The following is a 21,770-nucleotide window of genomic DNA, read 5'->3' as shown; positions in this document are numbered from 1 at the left end:
AATTTACAAAATTTACAAATTTTCGAATGAAAAATGACAAATTCCAACAAAAAGCACACAATCTCAAAACTTGTCGCTAAATTGAAAATGAACTATTTCCTTATAATGGCAAAGAGAAAATCAAACAAAAACTACTATGATATCACTAGTAAAATTCAAGATATTGTCAGCGAAGAAAAGTAAGTGGATAACTGAAATTTACACTGTAGAAGGAAAAATAAAAAAATGAAAGCGTTTATTTATTGCTTCTTACTTTTGTGAGACTCTACTTTTGTAACGTATCAAGCCTTCGCTTTATGTGAGACGACTGGTTTTCCCAATACTGAAGAATTAGTCTCACTGTTTAAAATAGCTCGAATAATGAACAAATATCATCTAATACTTAAACAGTAGCATTAGGTGGAATGAAATATCAAATAAATTTGAACATAGTTCTAAATTTTCTAGTCTTATCCTGTGAAATTTCCCACATTCCTTCCTAAAGCAACATTTTCATTAGATTTTGGAAGATAGATACAGTGACATTACAAACAAGAGGATAAAAATGACTTCACTTTTAGTAATGACTCTTTTAAGGACGAATCAGAGGCTTCCATAGCATCTACGCCATATATTTTCTCTATGGATGCTATAAGTGGCCGAAGAGTTATTCGAATTTCAGATTTAACCTAAAATATATTGAAATTTAGAATGGCCAATTTACATGAGAAAACCAATTTAAAGACTATGATTAAATGCAATTTATATTAAGTAGTGCATTTTATCATTCTAGATGCAGTGCAGATATCTAATTCAGTACACATTTTCCAGAAACACGGGTTTGACTAATTAACATTTACCGTGCTCGAACCAGTTTATCGTGAGTAGCATTACCAGCCGATAAATACCTGCAACTGAAACAACATAAACCTCCCGAATTAAAACACTTACCAGATCGTTCTCAACACTTTTCATTCCCGACAAAACTTTCTTGGAATCTTCCAACTTCATGGCTGCATTCAAAACAGCAACACATGAATCAACATTTCTATACCAATCCTTTAAAAAAAAGCTCAATGTACTAGTTTTTGCACTTGGATCTAAAAACTTAGTGACTGGTTTCAAAAAGTGGAGAATTTCGGATTTCAACTAAAATTTGTAGACTTAGAAAGGTTGAATTTTGATGTAGGAAGAAATGATGTAGGAAATTTACTTGTTTATTATAACAAGCCCCAAAAGCTCGCTCTAACAACTTTACGTAAAAATCATAATCTTTCATGGATGACTCTGAATTAGGCCGTTTTAGCTCTGCATAACAATGCCAGATCTAAAATACAAAAAAGCGTTCAATTTTGCTATCAAAAATTAAAAGCAATGCCATCGAGAAATGCCACCAAATTCATAAAAAAAATTGTTGAATTAAGGTAAACAAAAACAACAAACCGTAGAAGAGCAACTTTGTTGTGAAGTTATTCTACCCAGTAATTCACACATCTTATTAATTAAGCGTTTCACATACTCTTCGTTCACCTTCAAGTAAGTACTTTGATACTAATCAAAAACGAAAATTAGTGACATCCTTTTTAGTATCTTTTCATCATGAACTTAATATGCCTTAATATGTAAAAATACTTCTAAGAATAAGAGAAAATAAAAAAAAACAACAACATTGAATTCTTGAATGAATCAAATAATTATAGAGACATAAATTACTGAGTGTAATAATTCTCCTTCTTGTTGGTTATTTACTTTTCTTTCGTTTTATTGGATTTTTTCTGCCACCGCATTTATTTGGAAATTCTTATTAGATTTCAAGTTACAAATTCCTACTCAAGCAATAAAGTTCCAAATTTCCGTAAACGAAGTGTTTTATTGTATAATAAAGAAGAGAGTGATAAGTTTTTACTTCTCTTAGAGTGATTAATTTCTGTGTGAGCGCTTCAATTACGGCATCGTCTTTGTATTGTCGGTCCAAATCTAATATCGCGTGAAATGTCGTAATTGCTGATAGAAGATCATTCGTACGCACGCAGAGAAGCATATAATTTTCTCGCAACTTGGTATGTTCGAAATTCAATTTCAGAGCTTCCTAAAACAAAAATAATAATGATACGATTCTAGAAGTTAACGAAAATATATCACGACAAAAATCTTTTCTGATCATTCAAAATAGTCGAAATGAATTTCATTATCCAAAGTCAGCTCTATTTAGAAATACTCAATTTAAGAGATATTTTTGTTAAAAAAAGTTATTGCACAGAAACAAATTAGTGCATGTTAATCAGTATAGATGTAATAGTGCTGACTAAATCAGATAAGATCGTCCTCATAAATCCTGCTTGAGATTAATGGTGAATTTTCGAAACTGACATAATATTAAGAATGCGGCTTCTAAATTAAGCAGAAGAAATTATGAAATGGTTAGTCGAGCATACAATTTACTAGTACTTAAAAAATAAAAAAAAAAATTGAGTATATAGAAAATTTAAAAAGAGACCCATAAAACACTTTTGGCTCGTTCTGAATCGTTTAGTTTTTCATATACAGCAGCAAGATTATTCCATGCTTGGAAATGTGCAGGTTCATAACGTACACATTCCCGATAGGCTTTCGCCGCTTCTTCCCATTTTTCGAGCTTCCACGCACAACAACCAAAATTGAACCAGCCGAACGACTTGAATAAAATATGAAACAAGTTGACATTAAAATGCAATAATATAAAGAACCGGTCTAAATGTTTCTGTTAATAATAGTATTAATGAGTAGGAGTAAATACTCTCACAATGCGACCCATCAGTTGAGATTATTTGATAAGATTTTTTGCAAGCTACTCAAGTTAAACAGGGAAACTAAACATACGCTGATTGGCTGAAGTTCAAGGCTACGTTTCAAATGTCGGTATGAAATACAATAATTCTTGCGGTGAAGCATCAGCAATCCTAAAGATCGGTGAGCCCGAAATGAACGCCCATTCGAAGCCTTAATTTTAAACTATGATAATATCAAAATTGCTCTTCCAATTCAGTGATAGTGTTTACAGTTTTACAAGAAAAACGACAAATCTTTGAAAGAATATTCAATCTCCTGTAAAAAAACTTTTTTTTTTTCAAACTCTTGTAGAAAATTCTTCTTAAGCAACCAAATCCGAATTCTAAATTTGAAGAGAAATAGTAATGAATTTATTACCTCAATCGCTTTCTCATATGCAGTTGGCTCACGAAGTATATCACCCAAAAGACACCAGTAAATTGATTCATTCTCATTCTTAGCAAGCAGATCACGAACTAATCGTTCAGCTTTTTCTAATTGACCAAGTGACTGATAACAATCAATAACATTATCCCAACTTTCCTGTCTTTCGAATATTACCAAGGCTTCCTGCAAATCTATATGGAAAGAATACTACTAAAAAAAGGTTTTAACTATTAAGAAAATCTGACATTCCAAAAAAATCACATTTGGTCAACCTGTCACTGTTTTAAACCACAACTACCAGTCAACCATTACCTCATACCTCTGGATAAAAAATATACAGAAAATACATTATTTTTCATTACTCACTCGTACTGATATGATATTACAGTAATATGACATAAAGATTGATCTTATTCACATTTTAAAAGCTAAAAACGAAACTAGCCGTGCAAAAAATAATTTAAATATTTCATTGGAAAACATGAAAAGACAAACCGCTGTGCATCCGATAGAGCGAAGGATTTCAGCATGAACGAGATCAACATACCAAAATGGTTTCATCCCGCTTGCCAGTAATAATTTCAAGCGTTTCCTTAAAGTACTCTCATCCACCTATAAGAAATAAAGAGCGCTATGGAATCGTATTTAAAATGAAGCAACAAGCGCTATTTTTAAATAATCTTGCTTCGATTACATTTTTCTAAGGAAACGTAAAATTCTGAATAAAAATTCAGATTTGATTTGCACCCCAAATTGGATGTAATATCCATATTTAAATTATTCAAATCTAAAATTTAGCAACCTCATTATTTTCTACATTGTTCACCAATTTTGATAATGACTCCATCTGCAGACATGCACGTTCCACTCGGCGCATGCTAATCTTGTCAAATTCAGAACGTTGCAATAATGCACTAGCCTGCACTGCCCAATTCCTACGCTGGCTAATTATCTGCAAGAAGCAGCCCAACCAAAAAAATCATATAAAGAGAAATTAGAAAAATTAGATAAGTAAGAAACTAACATTTGAATCAGTTTTAATCCTGTCGTTATTTTTGAATTCCTTAGCAAACGAGCTCACGAGCATAAGGGATATTTTAACTTTTTAAAATAAGAGAATCGAAAAACAAAGTAAAAAATAAAATACCTCATCGAGAAGGGAGCAACATTTTTCAGCTACTAAGTCTCCAGTACTTTGAATTTTTCTTTCAAGCACACCAGAAGCCAGCATGCACGCTAAAGTTAGAGCAGAAAGCTTGGCACGACTGGTTGAAAGATCCATTTCGGCAACGCGTACATTTTCTAACAACGAGTCATCGTGAAGCAAAACATTCGGCGGCAGAGTACTGTCATTTTCTCGTGTGTCATCATCCTCAAGGTAATCACCACCTACAGCCTTAATCACAAAGAAATCAAAAAAAAAAAAAAAAATTGGAAGAAAAATATTCCACATTTCAACAAAAATAAAAATTAAAACAAGTAATCTCATTAATTCACTGATCAGTCAGTTTTTCTGGAAAACGGCAGTTAGTACAGAGAGTAAAAAAGCAAGCATTTTCCTTAAATAGAAAAAATTAAAACTGATCTTCTTCTTGGATATTTGGCTATATTTTCATAAGACAACACAAAATTCTGATCAGAAAATCAAGTCGTTAAGATTTGGTCACAAATAAATTGAGTGTAATGTTCATTTGAATTATCTAAATCTGAAAGTTAGCAAGCCACTTTAATCTCTACATTTTTCACCAGTTTTAATCCCAGTTAAAACAAAGAGAAAAATAAAATAAAATAAAAAAAGATTCGAAACTTGAAAAGACAGAACTCACCCTGACAATAAGTTGAGGTATAAATTCTTCTTGAAATCTAGTACGTTTACCCAACACTCCGACCGTTTCGATTTTAAGGCCATTGGCGGCTAAGGCACTATTTAAACAAATTTCAGCTCTACTAATTTGATTGTATAGCAGATGAGCATACATCTTTTCAAGAAATGCTTCAGTAACTGCTGCTACGGAAGCACAGTCAACTCGGATATGTCCCTAAATATCACAATTCACCTACAATTACAAAAGAACGATGCAATCTCCTGAAATTTAGAATTTATGAGAATCAAAATTTTTTATCCTTAAAAAAATCGGACGACCCACAATTTAGCTAATGAAAACGGTAATATAAAAAATTTTTTTTACCAAAGTATTCAGAATCTTTTCCAGTTCAACAGCCGGCTCTTTCAGTAGATTCTGCCACAACAATACCAAACGACATGTAAGATGGCTTTTCTCAAAACCATCTTGCAGTCGAGAACAACAGTCGATTAATATGGTTTTCGCCAACCATAAGCATAATTTTAAACTACAAACAATAAGAATTAGTACAAGTTTTGTTTTCCTAATATTTCAGTACTTCGGTGTAGAAAAAATTAGTAAAAAGGTGTTTGTATTTCAATCCACAGAATAAAAGAGACTAAAACAATTAATGGTGAAGCATTTCCAATACTCAGTTACAGAGTCTCAATTACAAGATGCAATTATACCGAATAAATTTATATGGAGAATTGCAACCAAACGATAAATCTTTGTCAATTTCCTCTTCCATCACATAATCACCACAAACTGGCTTCTCTAAACACATTGAAACTAAATGCGAATTAAATTTCGGTTCTACTAAATTAAAGTGCATTTGGGAAATAGAAAATATTTATACAACCACATAAATTGGTGGTAAAAATTACTTCAGCAAGTAATTTTTACTACGATCTATAACGAACCTATTATCGCATATATTATTTTAGTAAGGTTATTTCTACGGCACTCATAGAGTTTTTATTTTATGGTGATTTTGTTGGGATACAGAAGTAAGACCTGTTTCTTGTTTTCAACAGTTCTCACAAATGTGTTCAGTACATTAATGTGAATAAGCTCAATGGTACTGTGATTGATAGCGAACTGCAAATACGGCGTAAAATCATAAAAGTTCAAATCACAACTAGCATCGATTTGGAATAGACTCAACGGAACTTTCACCCAAACAGCTTAATCATTTATATTTCAACAATCAATTAACCCAATTAATTAAAGCAGCAAGAAATAGACATCGAAAGGATATTACCGATAAATCCAGCATAGTTGGCTAACGTGAAATGATCCAAGCATTTTCTAGCAACCGGTAACAATAAAGTATTTGGAAGACGTTCCAATTCACGTCTTAACTGGGTTAAACTTTTCAAATCAGCCAGTACATTCATAGCTTTACATACATCCATTTTCCGCAAACAGCAGACTTTGATCCTGAACTTTCTCACGTAACACCTGGTACGGCGGATTCTATCTGCTCAGCACGTCCGAGTTTCGAAACGAAAATAGAGGGAAGAGGTTTTGAGTCAATTAGCCACACGGGCGTTGTCTGTGATAAGGGGAGTAGTTTTGAACGCTTGAGGAAAGGAGCTGTTGATAGGTCTGGAATTTGTAAATTTCGTTACATGATATTGACTTGTTTATTAGCTTATCATGATATCTCAGTTGTTGTGATACGAGAAGTTCTACTACTAATATCTTATTACTTTTTTCTGCTTCACAAAGTACCAAAAAGAAATTTCGTCTTATATGAGTGTGTATGCATGTCTTATTTTTGTTGTTATACACAGATCTTTGTTATTGTGTATGTTGAGACATAGCTTTCTTTAAAATATGTCTTATATCCTTGGCAGTTTCTCTTCTGTTTAATGTTTTTCTCAGTTTGAATTCGTTGTTTAAATTTATACGAAATGAAAACTGAAGATTATGATAAAAGAAAAGCAAATTTCTGTACTTTTTTAGGTGTAACAAGAAAAGTGAATAAAGCATAATAAGGAAAGTAAATAAAACAACGGTTGATGGATCATTTTGGAAGTCCATCGCAGTCCGCATCGGTGATAACATCGCTTGGTAGTCAAACACCAAGCACTCATGTTGGTCCAGCATCAATACTCACTGGATCAGGGCCTAGTTCTATCTTAGGCTCTTCCAATATTATGAGTGGTCCATCGGTAACGCTCGGACCAGGATCAGTAGTGATAGGAGGTGGTTCAACAGCTAATCTCAGTAATGTTGGCTGTTCCGGACCTAGTTCAGTGCTTGCAAATATTGGTCCAAGCTCTGTGCTTGGCGGCAGCATGTTGGGGCAACATAGCGGACCAGATTAGTTGTTCATATAATATATATGTATATATATATTTTTTTTTTCTAAAAATGAAATCGCTCCATTATTGGTGAAATTTTCAAATCCAGTTTTATGCTTAAGCTGCTGAAATTACTACTTTACTTATTATCGTTTTGCAAGTGTTCCGCATCAAATTTATTCCAGGATCAGTACTGAATAGCCAAGGTGGTCCAGGATCATTGCTGAGCTACAGCGGTGAACGAGGTGGACCTTCGAGTGTTATAAATGTTGGTGGAAATCCTGGATCAGTTTTTCAGGTAGATCTTTATTGAAAAAAATGAACATAGCAAATGTAAGAAAATTTTCATCACCGGCCGTTTTTCAGGACATGAATCCGGCTTCGGTAGGTCCTGGAAATCTTGCAGTACCGATGACGCCCCTTGCTGGTGATCATTTTCAACCAGCATCAAATATTCCTATGGTTTCAACAAATCCACCACAAACACCTGGATCACAGTTAATTGATATCCCATCGCCAGCGCTTCAAAATATAGTGTCTACTGTTAACTTAGGTGAGAGTCTAAAGTTAGGAAAGATTTCCAAGTTTTCGAAAATTTCGATTACAGGTGTGCCTCTGGATTTGAAAAAAATAGCATTGCACGCTAGAAATGCGGAATATAATCCAAAACGTTTTGCTGCTGTTATAATGCGTATTCGTGAACCTCGCACAACTGCTCTTATATTTTCATCAGGAAAAATGGTTTGTACAGGAGCAAAATCTGAGGAATCAAGCAGGTATGTGGTAACTGCAAAACATTACTTTGTCTCATTGCAATATAGTATGTTTTTCTTGCTGAATTGAAGCAATACTGCTTCATATATCACTACTCGCTTTATTAATTTCAGACTTGCCGCACGCAAATATGCCAGGATAGTACAAAAGCTTGGTTTCAACGCAAAATTTACTGAATTCAAAGTTAGTTAACCATGATAAATGAAGCGTGAAACAAGTTCAATAAAGTAGATAAAATGGATTTTCAGATATGAAGTAATGTGAAACATCTATGGTTCCTATTAACGGCACCTGATTCTATAATTTAACTTATAAAGCATTGAAAGGTACTGACCATCTTTATACTTGTTTCAGGTTCAGAATATGGTTGGTTCATGTGATGTGCGTTTTCCTATACAGCTAGAAGGCCTATGTTTAACACACACTCAATTCTCTACATATGAGCCAGAGCTCTTTCCCGGATTAATTTATCGGATGGTGAAACCACGAGTAGTATTGCTTATTTTTGTTAGTGGAAAGGTAAGTATAAGATTTGTTTAATGCAAAAAGTCAAATTTATTTACTGAAAATATGAACCAGGAAAAAAGGTTTCATCATCATCTTTATACTTTATTGATAATCGGTTTTAGTAAAACCATATTATTTCGCCATTAAAACGATTACTGCGCAACAAGAAGTTTATCATTCTTTTAAAACATATTATTTCACTTAATTGTAAAATTCCTTGCTTCTTCCAGGTTGTTATAACGGGCGCTAAGTATAAAAAAGATATCGACGATGCATTCAATCAAATTTATCCGATCTTAAAGGGCTTCAAGAAATAGAACGGGAGGCTTCTTTTATTGTTTCTGATTTTGAATATGTGCTTTCAGTTTTAAGGTTAAATGTATTATGCTTTCAGCTGAGCTGAAAGAACCCGCGAAGAAATATTGGAAGATGTATCCCTCAAGGGCTAGAACAAACAAATTTCCCCGAATTCCAACTTAATCAGATATAAAATCTCCTATCATACATTTTCCAAGCGAATTTTAACAGTCGTATTAAAGGAGAAAAGTGAAAATGCGATGATATGATTGAGCTTCGATTCCTTATAAGTGGAGATGATATTGTTAAGTTAAAAGAAAGTAGCACTTGATTCAGAAGATGGATAGTTAATTTAATTTGATCTAAATATCTCTGTCAATATTTCTTCGATGACTTCGAAATTTCCCAGGAGCTGATAAATAAAATAACCATTGTGATACTTGATATTGTTCTCCTTTGTTCATACAATAATCATATGCCTGCATTCATATTTAATTTCTATAATACAATCCACTCACATATACACAGCTTTGAAACGGATTAATCAAGAAATCTGTTCTGGTATGTTGTAGTAGGATTACTTCCATATCGATAGCTTTATTAGAAAATTATTTTTCTAAGCATTTCAAGGTTGAATTTGTTGCTCTCCAAAATCGTGAGGTTCGTTCGTTCTTTTTGATTAAATGTACAAATGCGTATGCTTGAGAAATTTGCTTTGGGCACATAACACTAAAATAGATTTGGTCTGTGAAAATCTCTTTACCCTGAGATAGAAAATAGGGATTGTAATTATGTTACATCAAAAGAACTTCAAAAGGATTCTTCTTTTTCAGTTTTATAATACATTCATATTTACTCACAGATCATATAACGACTTCCATCTTTTCAAATGAAATTTAAAGAAAGCTGAAGATCAGTGCTGTGATTGGGGGGGGGGGGGGGGGGGAACTAGTAAAAACTTCAACAAATCATCATACAGTGTATGTTACTAGTTTTTTATCGAGCAGCAAAAACTTCTAAGTACATTTTAATAAATTTTGGGGATGAGTCCTAGTTAAATTGGAGTTTCAAAATTTGTCAAATAAATGGCACGTGAATTGGGTCAAGTTTTCCCGCTTCGTTCATGATAATCTTTTTGTAATCCACATAACGATATTTTCTCTGCAATGTCTGTGCGCGATTCTTGTGAAAAAGTATACGCGATTGAAACAGCTGAAGAGCTGCTAGAGAAAATATCACAGTATCGTGTTTCACTAAACTAAAACAGTTTATTCCATAGACTGGCATAACGTTAAATGTTGGTATTTCATCGCATACCTTTGCCATATTCTCAGGTACCTGAATATCAATAGCATTTCAGTTTATCGCACTGTGAAGAAATAATAGAATACCATGTCTATTATATAATTTCGTACTACTAGCTAGTCTGTATTATTGCAGTATTTTTGGTTTTGTTTTACTTCAGACAATTTTAATTCTACGGCAAACAATGTTGCTCTCTTCCTTTAATTAAGAAATATAAATTGAATATACCATAAATGAGAAGCCACAGAAAGAAAAGTTAGAATAAAATGGTAGTATGCCAGCTAAAGAATTTAAAATTTAAAAGAGAATTTGTTTACTTCGGAACTGTCGTTGATAAATAATATTGAATAACCCCAATTTCTGGAATCAGCGAGGTCGTGCATAAATTGGGCATCAGCGTTCGGCAAGCTAGCGAAATTGTCAACAATTACCAAGTCATTTTGCGCATGTTTAATCGTTACTGCTATGCACAAGCCTTCCAATCTGATCGCATCTGGCAGAACATAAAACCATGTCTTAGGCCCACGTATTCCATTTGCAAAACTAAAAGAAGTTCCTCAGGAGGATGTTAAAGACCCTGTTAATTGAAATATCGACACAGTACATATTTCTGAAGATTTATAAGTATATTGATTAAAAATTTCTATTTAAACAGATCCCAAGGACGAACCCGCCCAAACGAAAATGGGGAGATCTGATCGAACCGGCATGGTGTCGACCGGTTTTCTTCTGCGGCCATGGCTTATGACCACCACCTGGCATTTCTTTCTTAGATAGTTGCTTCGTGATTGCTAAATTTCGGTAATTCTCTTGCCAAGTAATATTACGGTGCAGCAAATCAATTCTTGGCATGGTTCGGAATATATCTGGATGTAAACTGATTAAATCCATCCGAGATTCCTAAAAATCATAAGGTCCAGAAAACTGATATATCATACAATTGTAATTAAAAATGGCTCGCTTCAACTCATTCAAAACAAATTTCAGACTAAAGCAGTCCCATTTTGACTTAAAGTTAATATTCAAAATTATGACTTTAAAATTGGACCTCTTTCCTTGCCAACGTTGTGACCCATGCTTGAGGAATTTCGAGGAAGGGATTATTCTTGTCGACCTTCCATAAAGCTAGTTCTTCCGAGGTTGCTGGAATCTCCGAAGCATTCTGGGAAAAGCCCAGCACACTGCGACGCAGTGGATTTCTTCCAAACAAAGAAAGAACCCGAACCAACTGCGCTGATGACATGAAGTAGCTGATGATATATATATATATATATATGAATACCTGAAATAAACCAATCCCATTTAAAAAAAAATGAACTAACCTTACAGGCGGTATACGATCGACAACTTAATATTTATTATCGAGAATAAATTAAGTTCACGCGCCGAATCAATCACAAACTGACTCCATTAGTTCAAATCAAAAGTTCGATATCAGTGAAAGTATGAACTGAGATTATTCACTTTTCACTATTCAGCATTCGTAAATCAAAACAATTCAAAACAATGTAAGATATCATTAGGAAAGTTACTCCGACTTTCTATTTCCAGAAAGACACTTCTACACATGCTGAAAAACGATGGCATATCTGCAATTTTTTTGTTCATGAAAAATGGCTACAGTTCAAAACTTCGATATTCATCATTCCCGTATAAATGAAAACGAAAAAGCGACAAGAAAAAAAAAACAGAAGAAACAATCAAATTTATTGAAAAAATAAGTCAAAAGTAACAACAAGAAACAAGAAAGTCAAAAGATTCACTTGCAGCAACTCTATTGAGTTGTGCTGGCTACCAATAACTTGAACTTGTAATGAAATATGAAAGGAAATGATACTGTAGGTCTTTCTTGATGGATGGCCCATGATATGAGGAATTAAACAGAATTCTGTATCTTGAAATCACTACTAAAAAGATGAATCGGTGGTTCTCTGTCATTAATTGCAATCATACAGTTATAACTTTTTGTATTCCTAAATAGTTTCGGTCGTTTTTTAACTGGATGATCATCATTTTTCTGAGAGCTGTCATCTGAAGATTCTGAATCCTAAATATTTTCAATTATCACATCACGAAAAATATTGTCAATTTCACAGCACACTTCAACAGTTTAAAAACGAATTATTTACTATGATTTGCGTACTTAATTGAATTACTCATTGCTTACAGATAAAAAAAAAACAAAGACAAGTTCTCTGAAATGTGACTAGAAGTATAACATTTTCAGCTAACCTTTAATATTTCCTTTTAAATCAATCTTTTAAAACGATAACCTGGTTTCTTCGGAATTTTCCCTTCTCCTTATTTTTCAGTGGTTCACTTCCAAATCTTCTAGACAATAATTCTGTGAAATACTGTTCGTCGTTCTTCCAGCGCACAAATGACTCCATCCTCTGCATCCCTCTGTTAACAAAATTTGCTCTTTTCGCTATATCTATAAACCAATGTCGCTGCAACACCTGCAAAAATGAATGAATAAACAAATTTTAGTGGGCAAAATTCATAAAGTCAAAAAGTGTAACATATCAACTCCATTCTACATGGTTTCTCGATATTTGATATAAAGATTAAGGTGCATCAAGATGTATCAAAACCTTGATTTCCCATAGTGAACTTTCGAAAGCTCCACATTTTTGTAAATCCATTTGTTTTTCATTATAAGGATCATCAGAAAATGTTTCTGTAAAAAAAAAAAAAAAAAAATGAATCTTTGGATACTATTAAAATTGGAAATCGGATGATTATAGGTATCTAAAGATTCCTAAAAAAAAATATATATATATATATATATGCATGGAAACGACTAAATATTGCTCATATGCTTACGCAGAAGCAATAAATAAAAACATCAGGTACCTGGATTATCTCTATGCATCAGAAATTCCACATCCTTGTGTCGTGTTATCAAATTTCCTATTAAAGCAAACAGAGGTTCCTGACATGAAATAGGAGCTAAAAGAGTTAGCCAAGACAAACGCTTCACAAACGCAGCGACAATGTATATAGGAAGGTGTCTGGAAATTCGTATAAGCATAAAAACATTTTCAAATATTAGTAATGGCAACCTAATAGAAAAAAGAGTAATAAACAATAATGACAATCAGATAGTGGAAATGACAAGAAAAATTAAATAACTTACGACGATGAGAGAAAAGTATCTAGAAGTGTGAAAAACTTTTCTCGATAAGTCAGGTAACATATAGATGGTGTTATTAACTCGTAAGCACATTGGTAAAAATTTGGGAATTCGCTGAAAATTACTGAAATTTAAACATAAAATCTAAATTAAAAAAACTTTCTCACTTGAAAAAACTAGCAATTAGTGTAGTTTTCTTGAATTTTGCAAGACCAAAAAGAAATAATGAAGTCCTAAAAAGTAATTAAGGTAATCAACGCATATGAAAAATTTTGTAAGAAATCAAAAAAAAAAAAAAACTTCATGAACTTACAAGTTATATTTGACAATCAATTTGAAAATGCCAGCCAGGGAAAGTAACGCAAAAACTTCGCCCATTTTAAAAACACGAAATAAAAAATCGCCAATAAGAAATGGCTCTCTGAACGAATCGAGTACATGGTCGTTCAAATATGGTACCAACTTTTTCAACAAATGTTTGGGAAGCTTAAAAAAATCAAATCCACCACAAATCAATAATTAGCTTATATTCTCTCTCCGCTCAGGCCTTAGATTTTTATGAATTTGATTCAATATTTGCAGAGGAATGTCTGAAAAATTGAAAGTGTTTAAATTCTTAGAAGAATAAAATAACAACTTTCCTATACCTTATGTTTCACTAACAGTAGCCATGCTTCTTGATAGTACCGTTTCGCTTTTCTGACCTTCCAGTGTCTACTTATAATATTAGCTGAAATTTAGGATTCTATTAAGATTTGAAACACAAATTTATTTCGGGAAAAACAAGAGGACTCAACTTGAAAATATTACTTTTTGTTTCGTAAAAAGCAGTATGCAGTTTTTTGGACGGAAGAGGAAGAAATTGCAAGAAATGATACATGTTCCAAAACTGCACTTCTTCACGTAAATCCTGGAAAATTATAAAGATTAACTATTGAAAATAAATATGAAATATTGAAGGTAAATAACGAACTTACAGGTATCTTAGAGATGACTTTCTTTAAAACCAAGATGTACAAATCTCTATGTCGAAAGAAGCTAGAATCCAGCTCTCTTAATCTTTTCGGACCGATTTTTACTGTGTTGGACAACAAGTCTACGAAACCCTAAAAACGACACAATAGCGTAAAAAAGATAATTGGTCTTCAGGAAATTTCTTAAAGTTGGGACACTAAGGTACAAGTGATCTAACTACTTACGGAAAGTGCATAATTTAGAGGCTCGGCTATGACACGCTTGCCTGCTTTATCGACAGAAAATGCTTTAATTTTCATTAACTCCTCAGCCAAATCCTGTAAATATTCTCGCACTAGTTCACTTTTACCTTTATCTTTTATCTTTAGATTAAGCAACTCGATTTTTGCGCTTCGCTTTGTATGCATATAAATGATTAAATTAGACCTCCACACTGAAACACAAAGTAATTCAGTCGGCAGGCTTAAGAAGATTTATCCAGAATATTACTTCTGGGTTACTCGTTGTTGCTGCTCATAGAAAACAGTAGAAAGTTATGCCTCTAATAATAACAATATCGTCTTAACTATTCAGAATTAAAATTAAACAACGAAAATGAAAACCAAGACCGACGGATAACAGTAAAGAGTTATTACTTCTGATAGGAAGGTAGCAAACTTTTCCTTCCAAATTTCTGCATCGCTTCTGCACTCCATTTCACACCCTTTTGGTATTACAGTAGGTCTGTTGTTCTGAAAAGTTATTTAACTGGAAAGGAATCATACAAACATTGTATGTAAAAATTGAGTGTAAAAATTGTCTTCAAGTACACCTTAAGCAACAGAACTGATAATCCAGACAATGGAACTGCCGTCTTCAAGCTTTAAATAACAACTTCCATGAATCGATCAGAGAGAAAGAACAAATAAATAAGACCCAAAAGTTGGCGAAAACTTCCCCAGCAATCAAACACCGATTGATGATTTGATGTTGTAGCCTTTTGACCCTTGATGGACGTTTACCAACAGATGTCATCGATACATAGGGAGAAAGGTCTTACTTGGTCGTGTTCGTTTCCTTTCGCGCATATGTGGCGGTTTATTTTTGTTATTATTTTTGTTAGGTGCCTTGTGGGGGACTGGTCGGTTGGTCCTATCCGCGGCTGTTTTCTAGTTTTTGAACAGTATATTCAACTTATTAATATCCCGCATTATGTACTTCACTTTTATATTTCTCTTACTTTACTTTTCCCTCAATACTTCATCTTGTTAATATTTAATGAATTAGAAATGGAGAAAAACTTCGAGACAAATAAACCTTTACGTGTTGCGCTTCATCCTTTATCAGGTAATCGATTTGCAATTGGATTCATTGATGGCTCTATCAGATTCTGCAGCTTTGATTTATTGGAAACGAAAATTGAGGTTTGGATTGTATGCATTTTTTTTCTATAAAATGTGAAATTGCATGCTGCGAAAGTTGTATTCAAGGGAAATTAAATGAAAAATGAACAGACGATAATTACTTGACGTTTGGTTATAGAGATTATCTCTAAAGATTTTTTTTTTTTTCAAAATTAGTTTTAGATTTTAGCTTCGAGAAAATTGAAAAGAGCTGTACGAGAACTTCTCTTCTCCGGTGATGGCGAACAGTTATTTGCAGTTTGTGAAAATCGAGCACTATGTTTATATGATGTTGAGACGAATAAAAGGTTTGTGAAATGTGATTAAGCTATGTGTTTACGTAACTGGCGTAATGTTGCGTTCACAGATTCCATCGCTTTACTGTCGAATAACACGTCCGTCTTAAGATGATAATATGCATTCTGTATGTTTTCTTTATGTGTGAGAAATCTCAGAAGGAAAAGAAAGAGCAACTTGAATTTTTAAAAGATCGAGTGAAATGAAATGATTAGTCATGCTTATAAATCATTTGAAAAATGAAACTAAGTTCTTGTCATGTTTTCTTATTAAGGGTACGGTGTATTCAGAAAAGTCATGACCATAAGGTTAACGCTCTGTTTGTTCTATCAGATGCATCAGTGAAATATCAAGTTGTGACAGGCGATGAATTTGGTGAAGTAAATTATTTCATATGTGTCATTTTTAAGCTGAATAAAGGCGAAGACGAATGAAAAACAGGCGGAAACCGATTTGTCAACTTGCCCTGTACTGCATCTTTTAAAAAATGGTTTTTTATAATGCACTGTTGGGGATATTTTAATGATATCGCCTCTTCTTGTTTTTCATCCTCTGAGGCCTATATGATTTTTTTGTTAATTTGTTGTCTTTATTAAAATATTTACGATATTCTAACTTTTCTTTTTCTGCCTGTTAAGATAAGGTTATGGGATTTGCGGGCGAAGGAACCATTAATTAGCTGTTTCAACGAACAGGAAGATGTTATAAATGATTTTGGCATTGTTGGAAATGCGTTATTAGCAGTTAGCTCTGATGGAACTCTTGGAGCATACGATTTCCGGAAGCAAAAATTGATGGTTAGATCGGAACCAATGCATAGTGAACTTCTGTGTTTAACTGTCACTCATAAGTTTGTATTTCCAATTCTTGCACTTTTTTTATCTGTCTTTTACTTACCAGATTTTACAATTAAGCTCTTGGACTTAGTGGTTCTACCCGGCTTCGATAGACTTAATGGAGAAAAATATAAAATCTATTTATATCCGGTAGTTTTAACAACAAAATGCACTTATCAATTTTAGGTATTGTTATATTGGAAGTGGTGACAGCTACTTGGAGATTTTCAAGACAAAAGAATATGGTAATCTGTTGGAAAGGATTAAAACTGATCATCCGTTTGGAGTTGACTCTGTGCAGCTTCTTAGACCTGGTGTTTTGTTGACTGGTTCAAATGAAGATGATCAACTAAGGTTAAGTGTTACATTTCTCTTTTGCATCTAAATCTTTAACTCACAGAAGTTTCTGCGAAGCATAATTCCACAATTTTTGTTTCTCATAAAATTTGGTTCATATTGCGGCTTTTCATTCATGACCATTTATTTTTACTTTGCTTTTATTATACAATTTTTTTTTAGGATAACTCATCTGAACCCAAATAAGAATTTGGATAGTATTGGTTTACACATTGGAGGTGTACAGCAGCTCTCGATTACCTGTGACCGAGAATTCGTTATAAGTGTGGGTTGGTTAGAATCAACTATCAAATTTTGGTGTTTTCCGAAGCTATTAAATAAGATTAGTTGCTTTTTTTTCTGGTAACTTTTCACTTCCTTGTGGCATAATCCTTTATTTAAAATTTTCGAAAACTTTTATTCTTTTTTAAAATTAATTTTTAACCTTTCCTGAATTTTTATTCAATTTTAGATACCAGTATTGCAGTCCAGTGATATTTCACAGAAGAAAATGCCAAAATCATCGAATTTTTTCAATGATCTCGTTAATGACATTTGATTTTCATATGTTCATGTGATATGCTTATCATTTTTGATCTTTCCTGAGTTTGTTTTTCTCAGCTTACCGTGTAAATTAGTTCACATTTACATTCCTTATGCGAATGACTCGTCCTTCCATTATCTGAGACCTCGAGCTTTTTTTGAATGGCCATAAGTTAAGTGGTGTGTTATTCCATGAAGCTGAGAAGAACATCAGAAAAGATTGCGAAAAGACTGAGAAAAAAACATCAGAGATTCCATGAAGGAATTTGGAGTCGGAGTTACTGTGTTCAGTTAGATTTTATTTTGATAGACGACTCAGGGAAATAATTCTTTGTCTCTGACTGTTATGAAAGAAAATTAGCTTGTAACCTATAATTTGTACACGATGGCGACTTGAAAGTTATACTGCTTTGTGTAATTTTTTTCTTTTGTTATGTCCCAATACAAGTGCAGACTAAATGATGGTTTATAGAGCTAAGTAATGTTCTGCTTTGAAACTTAAATAAGTTAATGGGTGAAGCTAGGTGGGGCGATTGCTATTTCGGATTTTTTGAGGAAGTGTAACGCAAATGCCATTTAAAGCTCTGAATTTCACTAAATTCATAGTATGTTTTAAATATAATATTGCTTTGAAGTGTTGTTTAAATCATTCAGTTATATAAACGTTGAGAGTCATATCGAAAAGAGAGAATTTTCTCAGAAATCAATTATAGCTGTTGTTATTATGTCGACGTCTTAAGAACCGAAATCTCCTAAGGCTTTTCTAATGTAATTTACAGAATTAACAATGCAGAATGGAGAGGTTTCATGCCTGTCATGTGGCTCATTGGACAGTTTAAATATTTGTCCAAGATGTGCTCTTCCGTATTGCTGTGTTAAGTGTTATCGGAGTGAGCAACATCGGGAGTGTTCAGAATCGTTTTATCGTGAATGTGTCGAACAGGAATTGCGTTGTCAGAGTGATGTACGAAAGCCTTTGAAAACTTTTGAAGAATTCATGAATGAACAACCTGGAGATTTTCGAATGAATATGGAATTCCCAGGTATTTCGATTTCCTTTTTTACGAAGGATTTCTTTATAGAAAATTTACTCGGAAATCATATTTGAAAAAAATTATAATATATGGGACTAGATGCATGTGACTAAGTAACGTAATAAGCACCTCTGACGAATGAAGGAAAGAAGTGAGATTATATGCATATTGAAGAGGATATGGGCCATTTAACAATCATATAGTTATGGAAATGTAAATCGAAAGGTAAGTTGGTTATAAAATTAGTTTGGATAAATTGCTTTTGTCTTTCACACACAAATGTCTCTTTTTTGTTGGAATTCCAATAAATAATATGTTTCTTCCCACCAGTGTTTCCTCTTTCATGCCATTTTTTTCCAGTTGATCATATATATTTCAGGTAGTTCTGATCATATAATGGACTCAGATGATGATGATGTTGATAACGTTGATAATTACTTGGAGAAAGTAAAAGACAGATGCACTTCGGAATATCAGTCAGCCGATGAACGTGAGCTTGATAGACAATTAACAGTACTTGGTATTGGCACAGACAGCGAGAGTCTTCTGTCATCGCTCAGCGATATGGAAAAGAAGTCGTTTAACTTGTTTTACAATAAATTATTAGAACAAGACACTGGTCTTAGTCGATCAGTTTTCACGAAGAAGCAGGAACCGAAATAGGGTAACCATATCTGTATACAGTTTATACCGTTTCTTTTTTTTTTTTTTTTTTTGAAATCTTTGTAGAGGCACGAAGCCCTTCCGTGGTAACCAAATGTTTGCTTAAAAATGAAAGCTTTTTTTCGGTCTTAAAATTTTAAGAAGAGCAATACTCATATTCACTACTATCTTCGCGATGAAAAATACCGTTTTTATCATTGAAATTGTATCTCAGGTTGTAAAAGATTAAATATATCTGTATTGCTATGGATTGGATATTTATTAGTTCCTTGTTTCGGCATTTTTGAAATTGGAAATTTGGGATTCGTCGTTTAAGGAAAATTTCTTCGAATTTTTGTTTTTAGAAGTAAGCGAATTATTTCGACTGATTTTGATATTTAATGTGTATTCTGATTAAGGTTTCCAAAATTCGGGAGAATCTTGATCTTAGTAATGCTGAGATTAAAGCTTTATTGCCTATAGTTCTGTTGTTTCAGACAGTCTGTAACTTATTTTTTCATTTGCTATTGTTTTCTTCTAAGGTGCAATTGTTCGTTTTTTTCCGAAAATTTTAATAAAAATTTTGGATTACTTATGTTTGTTGTTCAGTGGTATGTGTACATATCATATGATTACACTTAAATTACTAAACAGTAAATTATGTACTAGATTTTAAAGATATGTTGCACTTCAAATTTCTGTTTTTCTCCTTTGTGAGATTCATCTCCAGCGTTGTAAATACTAAACTGTGTTCATGTTCCTTATATAGTATTAAGTATAATAGTAAATACGATTTTTTAATGATATGAAGACAGTACCTTACTATAAAAGGTCATCCTGATCTACATAGGTTTTTACAGTTTTAGTTATGGTCGTTACTCTGCTTGGATCTTTCAAATTACTTATGAGACAGGCAAGTACGACTATTAAAGCAGAAATTGTTCATGCACATAAAATTGAGGAGGTAATTTGTTGTTTCATTAAAATTTTTTTCATTTCTTTTTTGCTGCGTTGCAAGTGAATTATTTGTGTACTTATAAATGTTCATTTAAAATTGAACCTTTATCATTTTTGGAATTTTCAATGTTGCTGCAAATGTCAACAACAATGAATTAATAACTGAAATGTTTCTTCGAAGGTCGTGAGTGCAATCAAACAAGAATGGAAACAAAGAGACGTCCGTCTTTTTGCCGTTGTATATATTAATAAACGTCAGTTCAAAGTATCGGAGAATGATTTGATTGCTTTATATGACAATGTACCCTTGGATGTGGGTGATAAGATTAAGTTAGAAAAGGTTACTTTTAATATAAAAAATCCAACTTTTAAAGTATATAAAGGAAAATTGATGCTCTCTTCACTATTATGTTTTATTCTGTTCATGGATACACTTGTATTTCTTTTTCTTGTTAATCTTTTTCTTGTTAACTTTTTCTTATAAATATGTTAATTTTTATTACTGGTCTTGGTTTATTGAGACAGAAAAAAATCTGAATTGTTTTCACTGCATATTTAGACTGCTTGTAATTATTTCTTAACTATATGCATTTCACATTTATAACATTTACTTAACAAAACCAATCTATTTTTGGTATGTAAATTGTTGCTAAAAAGAGATTTCCAGAAATTTTAATAAGGAACTTGAATTTTTAGATTTTGGCAATTGGTGGCAAAAACTTTACACTATTTGGTCGACCACTGATACATTCACCAATAGTAACAGTTAACGCCACTGTTGTTGAAAAAACAACATCTTATCCACAGCTCAGATATATGATGAACAACCATACAAAAGCGCGAACTTTGCATTGTATTTGTTTCTTCCTATCATAACTGGTTTCATAAAATTTATATATTTTACAAATAACTGTTGCTTATGAAGTCTCCCACAAAAATCTTCCTTAAATTTGATAATTCAAACTAATTATAAACGTTTTACTACAGTCTCAAGTTTGTATATGAACTCTCATTTCCAATTTTTCAGGGATGAGCCGTGAAACGACGATACTAAGGATAAATAACATTAAAGTTGAAAGGATGGATTTGTGATTATGTGACTCATAGATCATAGATCGGTGATTTTTCCCTTTGCTTTGTTAAATTTTAAATTAGGCAGAAAAGCAGTTTGAAAATATGACAGTAATTTCAAACAAAAAAGGGAGGATTCAATTTGTTTCTGAAATAATTTAGCGGAATAAATGGTAGTGTTTGCTTTTAAGATTTGGAGCACTCACCCTGTTGCTGTAAATGATGGATGTTGTAAATGGTCTATAAAACATTTCATTTCATTGTCTAAATTAAAATAATGGAACAGCAAATAAAAATTTTAGTGTCATACTATTCTCTCGCAATTTATGTATTGAATTCTGAAAGTCA

The 21,770-nt window shown here is 32.8% G+C and overlaps 7 protein-coding genes across 10 annotated transcripts; 4 read left to right on the top strand and 3 right to left on the bottom strand.

The window, feature by feature from the left end:
- Nucleotides 1-524: 524 nt before the first annotated feature.
- Bma-trd-1 (Uncharacterized protein) lies at nt 525-6,436 on the bottom strand (the record flags this gene model as incomplete). Its single annotated transcript, XM_043076837.1, has 15 exons — nt 525-668; nt 931-1,038; nt 1,193-1,306; nt 1,423-1,509; nt 1,886-2,068; nt 2,477-2,653; nt 2,839-2,958; nt 3,166-3,357; nt 3,670-3,786; nt 3,977-4,126; nt 4,322-4,570; nt 5,001-5,213; nt 5,364-5,526; nt 5,708-5,795; nt 6,283-6,436. 15 exons carry the CDS (start codon nt 6,434-6,436, stop codon nt 525-527), a joined length of 2,259 nt encoding a protein of 752 aa, XP_042932771.1.
- Nucleotides 6,437-7,045: 609 nt separating this feature from the next.
- Nucleotides 7,046-8,928, top strand: Bma-tbp-1 (Uncharacterized protein; the record flags this gene model as incomplete). 2 transcript variants are annotated; one of them, XM_001900713.1, is made up of 7 exons in its annotated part: nt 7,046-7,298; nt 7,516-7,628; nt 7,697-7,883; nt 7,938-8,106; nt 8,218-8,287; nt 8,459-8,623; nt 8,842-8,928. In XM_001900713.1, the coding sequence occupies 7 exons, from the start codon at nt 7,046-7,048 to the stop codon at nt 8,926-8,928; spliced, it is 1,044 nt and encodes a 347-aa protein (XP_001900748.1). The 2 variants fall into 2 exon arrangements, with proteins under 2 accessions (XP_001900748.1, XP_042932770.1); XM_043076836.1 differs by having other exon boundaries at nt 7,697-8,106.
- Nucleotides 8,929-9,985: 1,057 nt separating this feature from the next.
- Nucleotides 9,986-11,456, bottom strand: Bma-mrpl-4 (Uncharacterized protein; the record flags this gene model as incomplete). The annotated part of the gene is made up of 4 exons (XM_001900712.2): nt 9,986-10,246; nt 10,531-10,756; nt 10,884-11,113; nt 11,262-11,456. The coding sequence occupies 4 exons, from the start codon at nt 11,454-11,456 to the stop codon at nt 9,986-9,988; spliced, it is 912 nt and encodes a 303-aa protein (XP_001900747.1).
- A 633-nt stretch (nt 11,457-12,089) lies between these two features.
- On the bottom strand, nt 12,090-15,019 carry Bm5857 (Uncharacterized protein; the record flags this gene model as incomplete). Its single annotated transcript, XM_043076835.1, has 11 exons — nt 12,090-12,230; nt 12,487-12,672; nt 12,808-12,893; nt 13,070-13,227; nt 13,353-13,463; nt 13,663-13,835; nt 13,997-14,079; nt 14,160-14,259; nt 14,327-14,455; nt 14,549-14,641; nt 14,960-15,019. The coding sequence occupies 11 exons, from the start codon at nt 15,017-15,019 to the stop codon at nt 12,090-12,092; spliced, it is 1,320 nt and encodes a 439-aa protein (XP_042932769.1).
- Nucleotides 15,020-15,592: 573 nt separating this feature from the next.
- On the top strand, nt 15,593-17,734 carry Bm6559 (Uncharacterized protein; the record flags this gene model as incomplete). Of its 2 annotated transcripts, none has more annotated exons than XM_001900710.1 (7): nt 15,593-15,727; nt 15,890-16,014; nt 16,278-16,383; nt 16,642-16,853; nt 17,026-17,193; nt 17,359-17,461; nt 17,648-17,734. In XM_001900710.1, the coding sequence occupies 7 exons, from the start codon at nt 15,593-15,595 to the stop codon at nt 17,732-17,734; spliced, it is 936 nt and encodes a 311-aa protein (XP_001900745.1). The 2 variants fall into 2 exon arrangements, with proteins under 2 accessions (XP_001900745.1, XP_042932768.1); XM_043076834.1 differs by having other exon boundaries at nt 17,359-17,465; nt 17,648-17,670.
- Nucleotides 17,735-18,505: 771 nt separating this feature from the next.
- Bma-zhit-2 (Uncharacterized protein) lies at nt 18,506-19,415 on the top strand (the record flags this gene model as incomplete). 2 transcript variants are annotated; one of them, XM_001900709.1, is made up of 2 exons in its annotated part: nt 18,506-18,761; nt 19,132-19,415. In XM_001900709.1, 2 exons carry the CDS (start codon nt 18,506-18,508, stop codon nt 19,413-19,415), a joined length of 540 nt encoding a protein of 179 aa, XP_001900744.1. The 2 variants fall into 2 exon arrangements, with proteins under 2 accessions (XP_001900744.1, XP_042932767.1); XM_043076833.1 differs by having other exon boundaries at nt 18,716-18,761.
- An 847-nt stretch (nt 19,416-20,262) lies between these two features.
- On the top strand, nt 20,263-21,443 carry Bma-mrpl-21 (Uncharacterized protein; the record flags this gene model as incomplete). The annotated part of the gene is made up of 4 exons (XM_001900708.1): nt 20,263-20,358; nt 20,533-20,691; nt 21,048-21,204; nt 21,379-21,443. 4 exons carry the CDS (start codon nt 20,263-20,265, stop codon nt 21,441-21,443), a joined length of 477 nt encoding a protein of 158 aa, XP_001900743.1.
- Between the last annotated feature and the right edge of the window lie 327 nt (nt 21,444-21,770).

The sequence above is a fragment of the Brugia malayi genome (assembly GCF_000002995.4).
Source record: "Brugia malayi strain FR3 genome assembly, contig: Bm_v4_Chr1_scaffold_001, whole genome shotgun sequence".
Lineage (NCBI taxonomy): Eukaryota > Metazoa > Nematoda > Chromadorea > Rhabditida > Onchocercidae > Brugia > Brugia malayi.
This window is presented reverse-complemented; position numbering and strand designations above follow the sequence as displayed.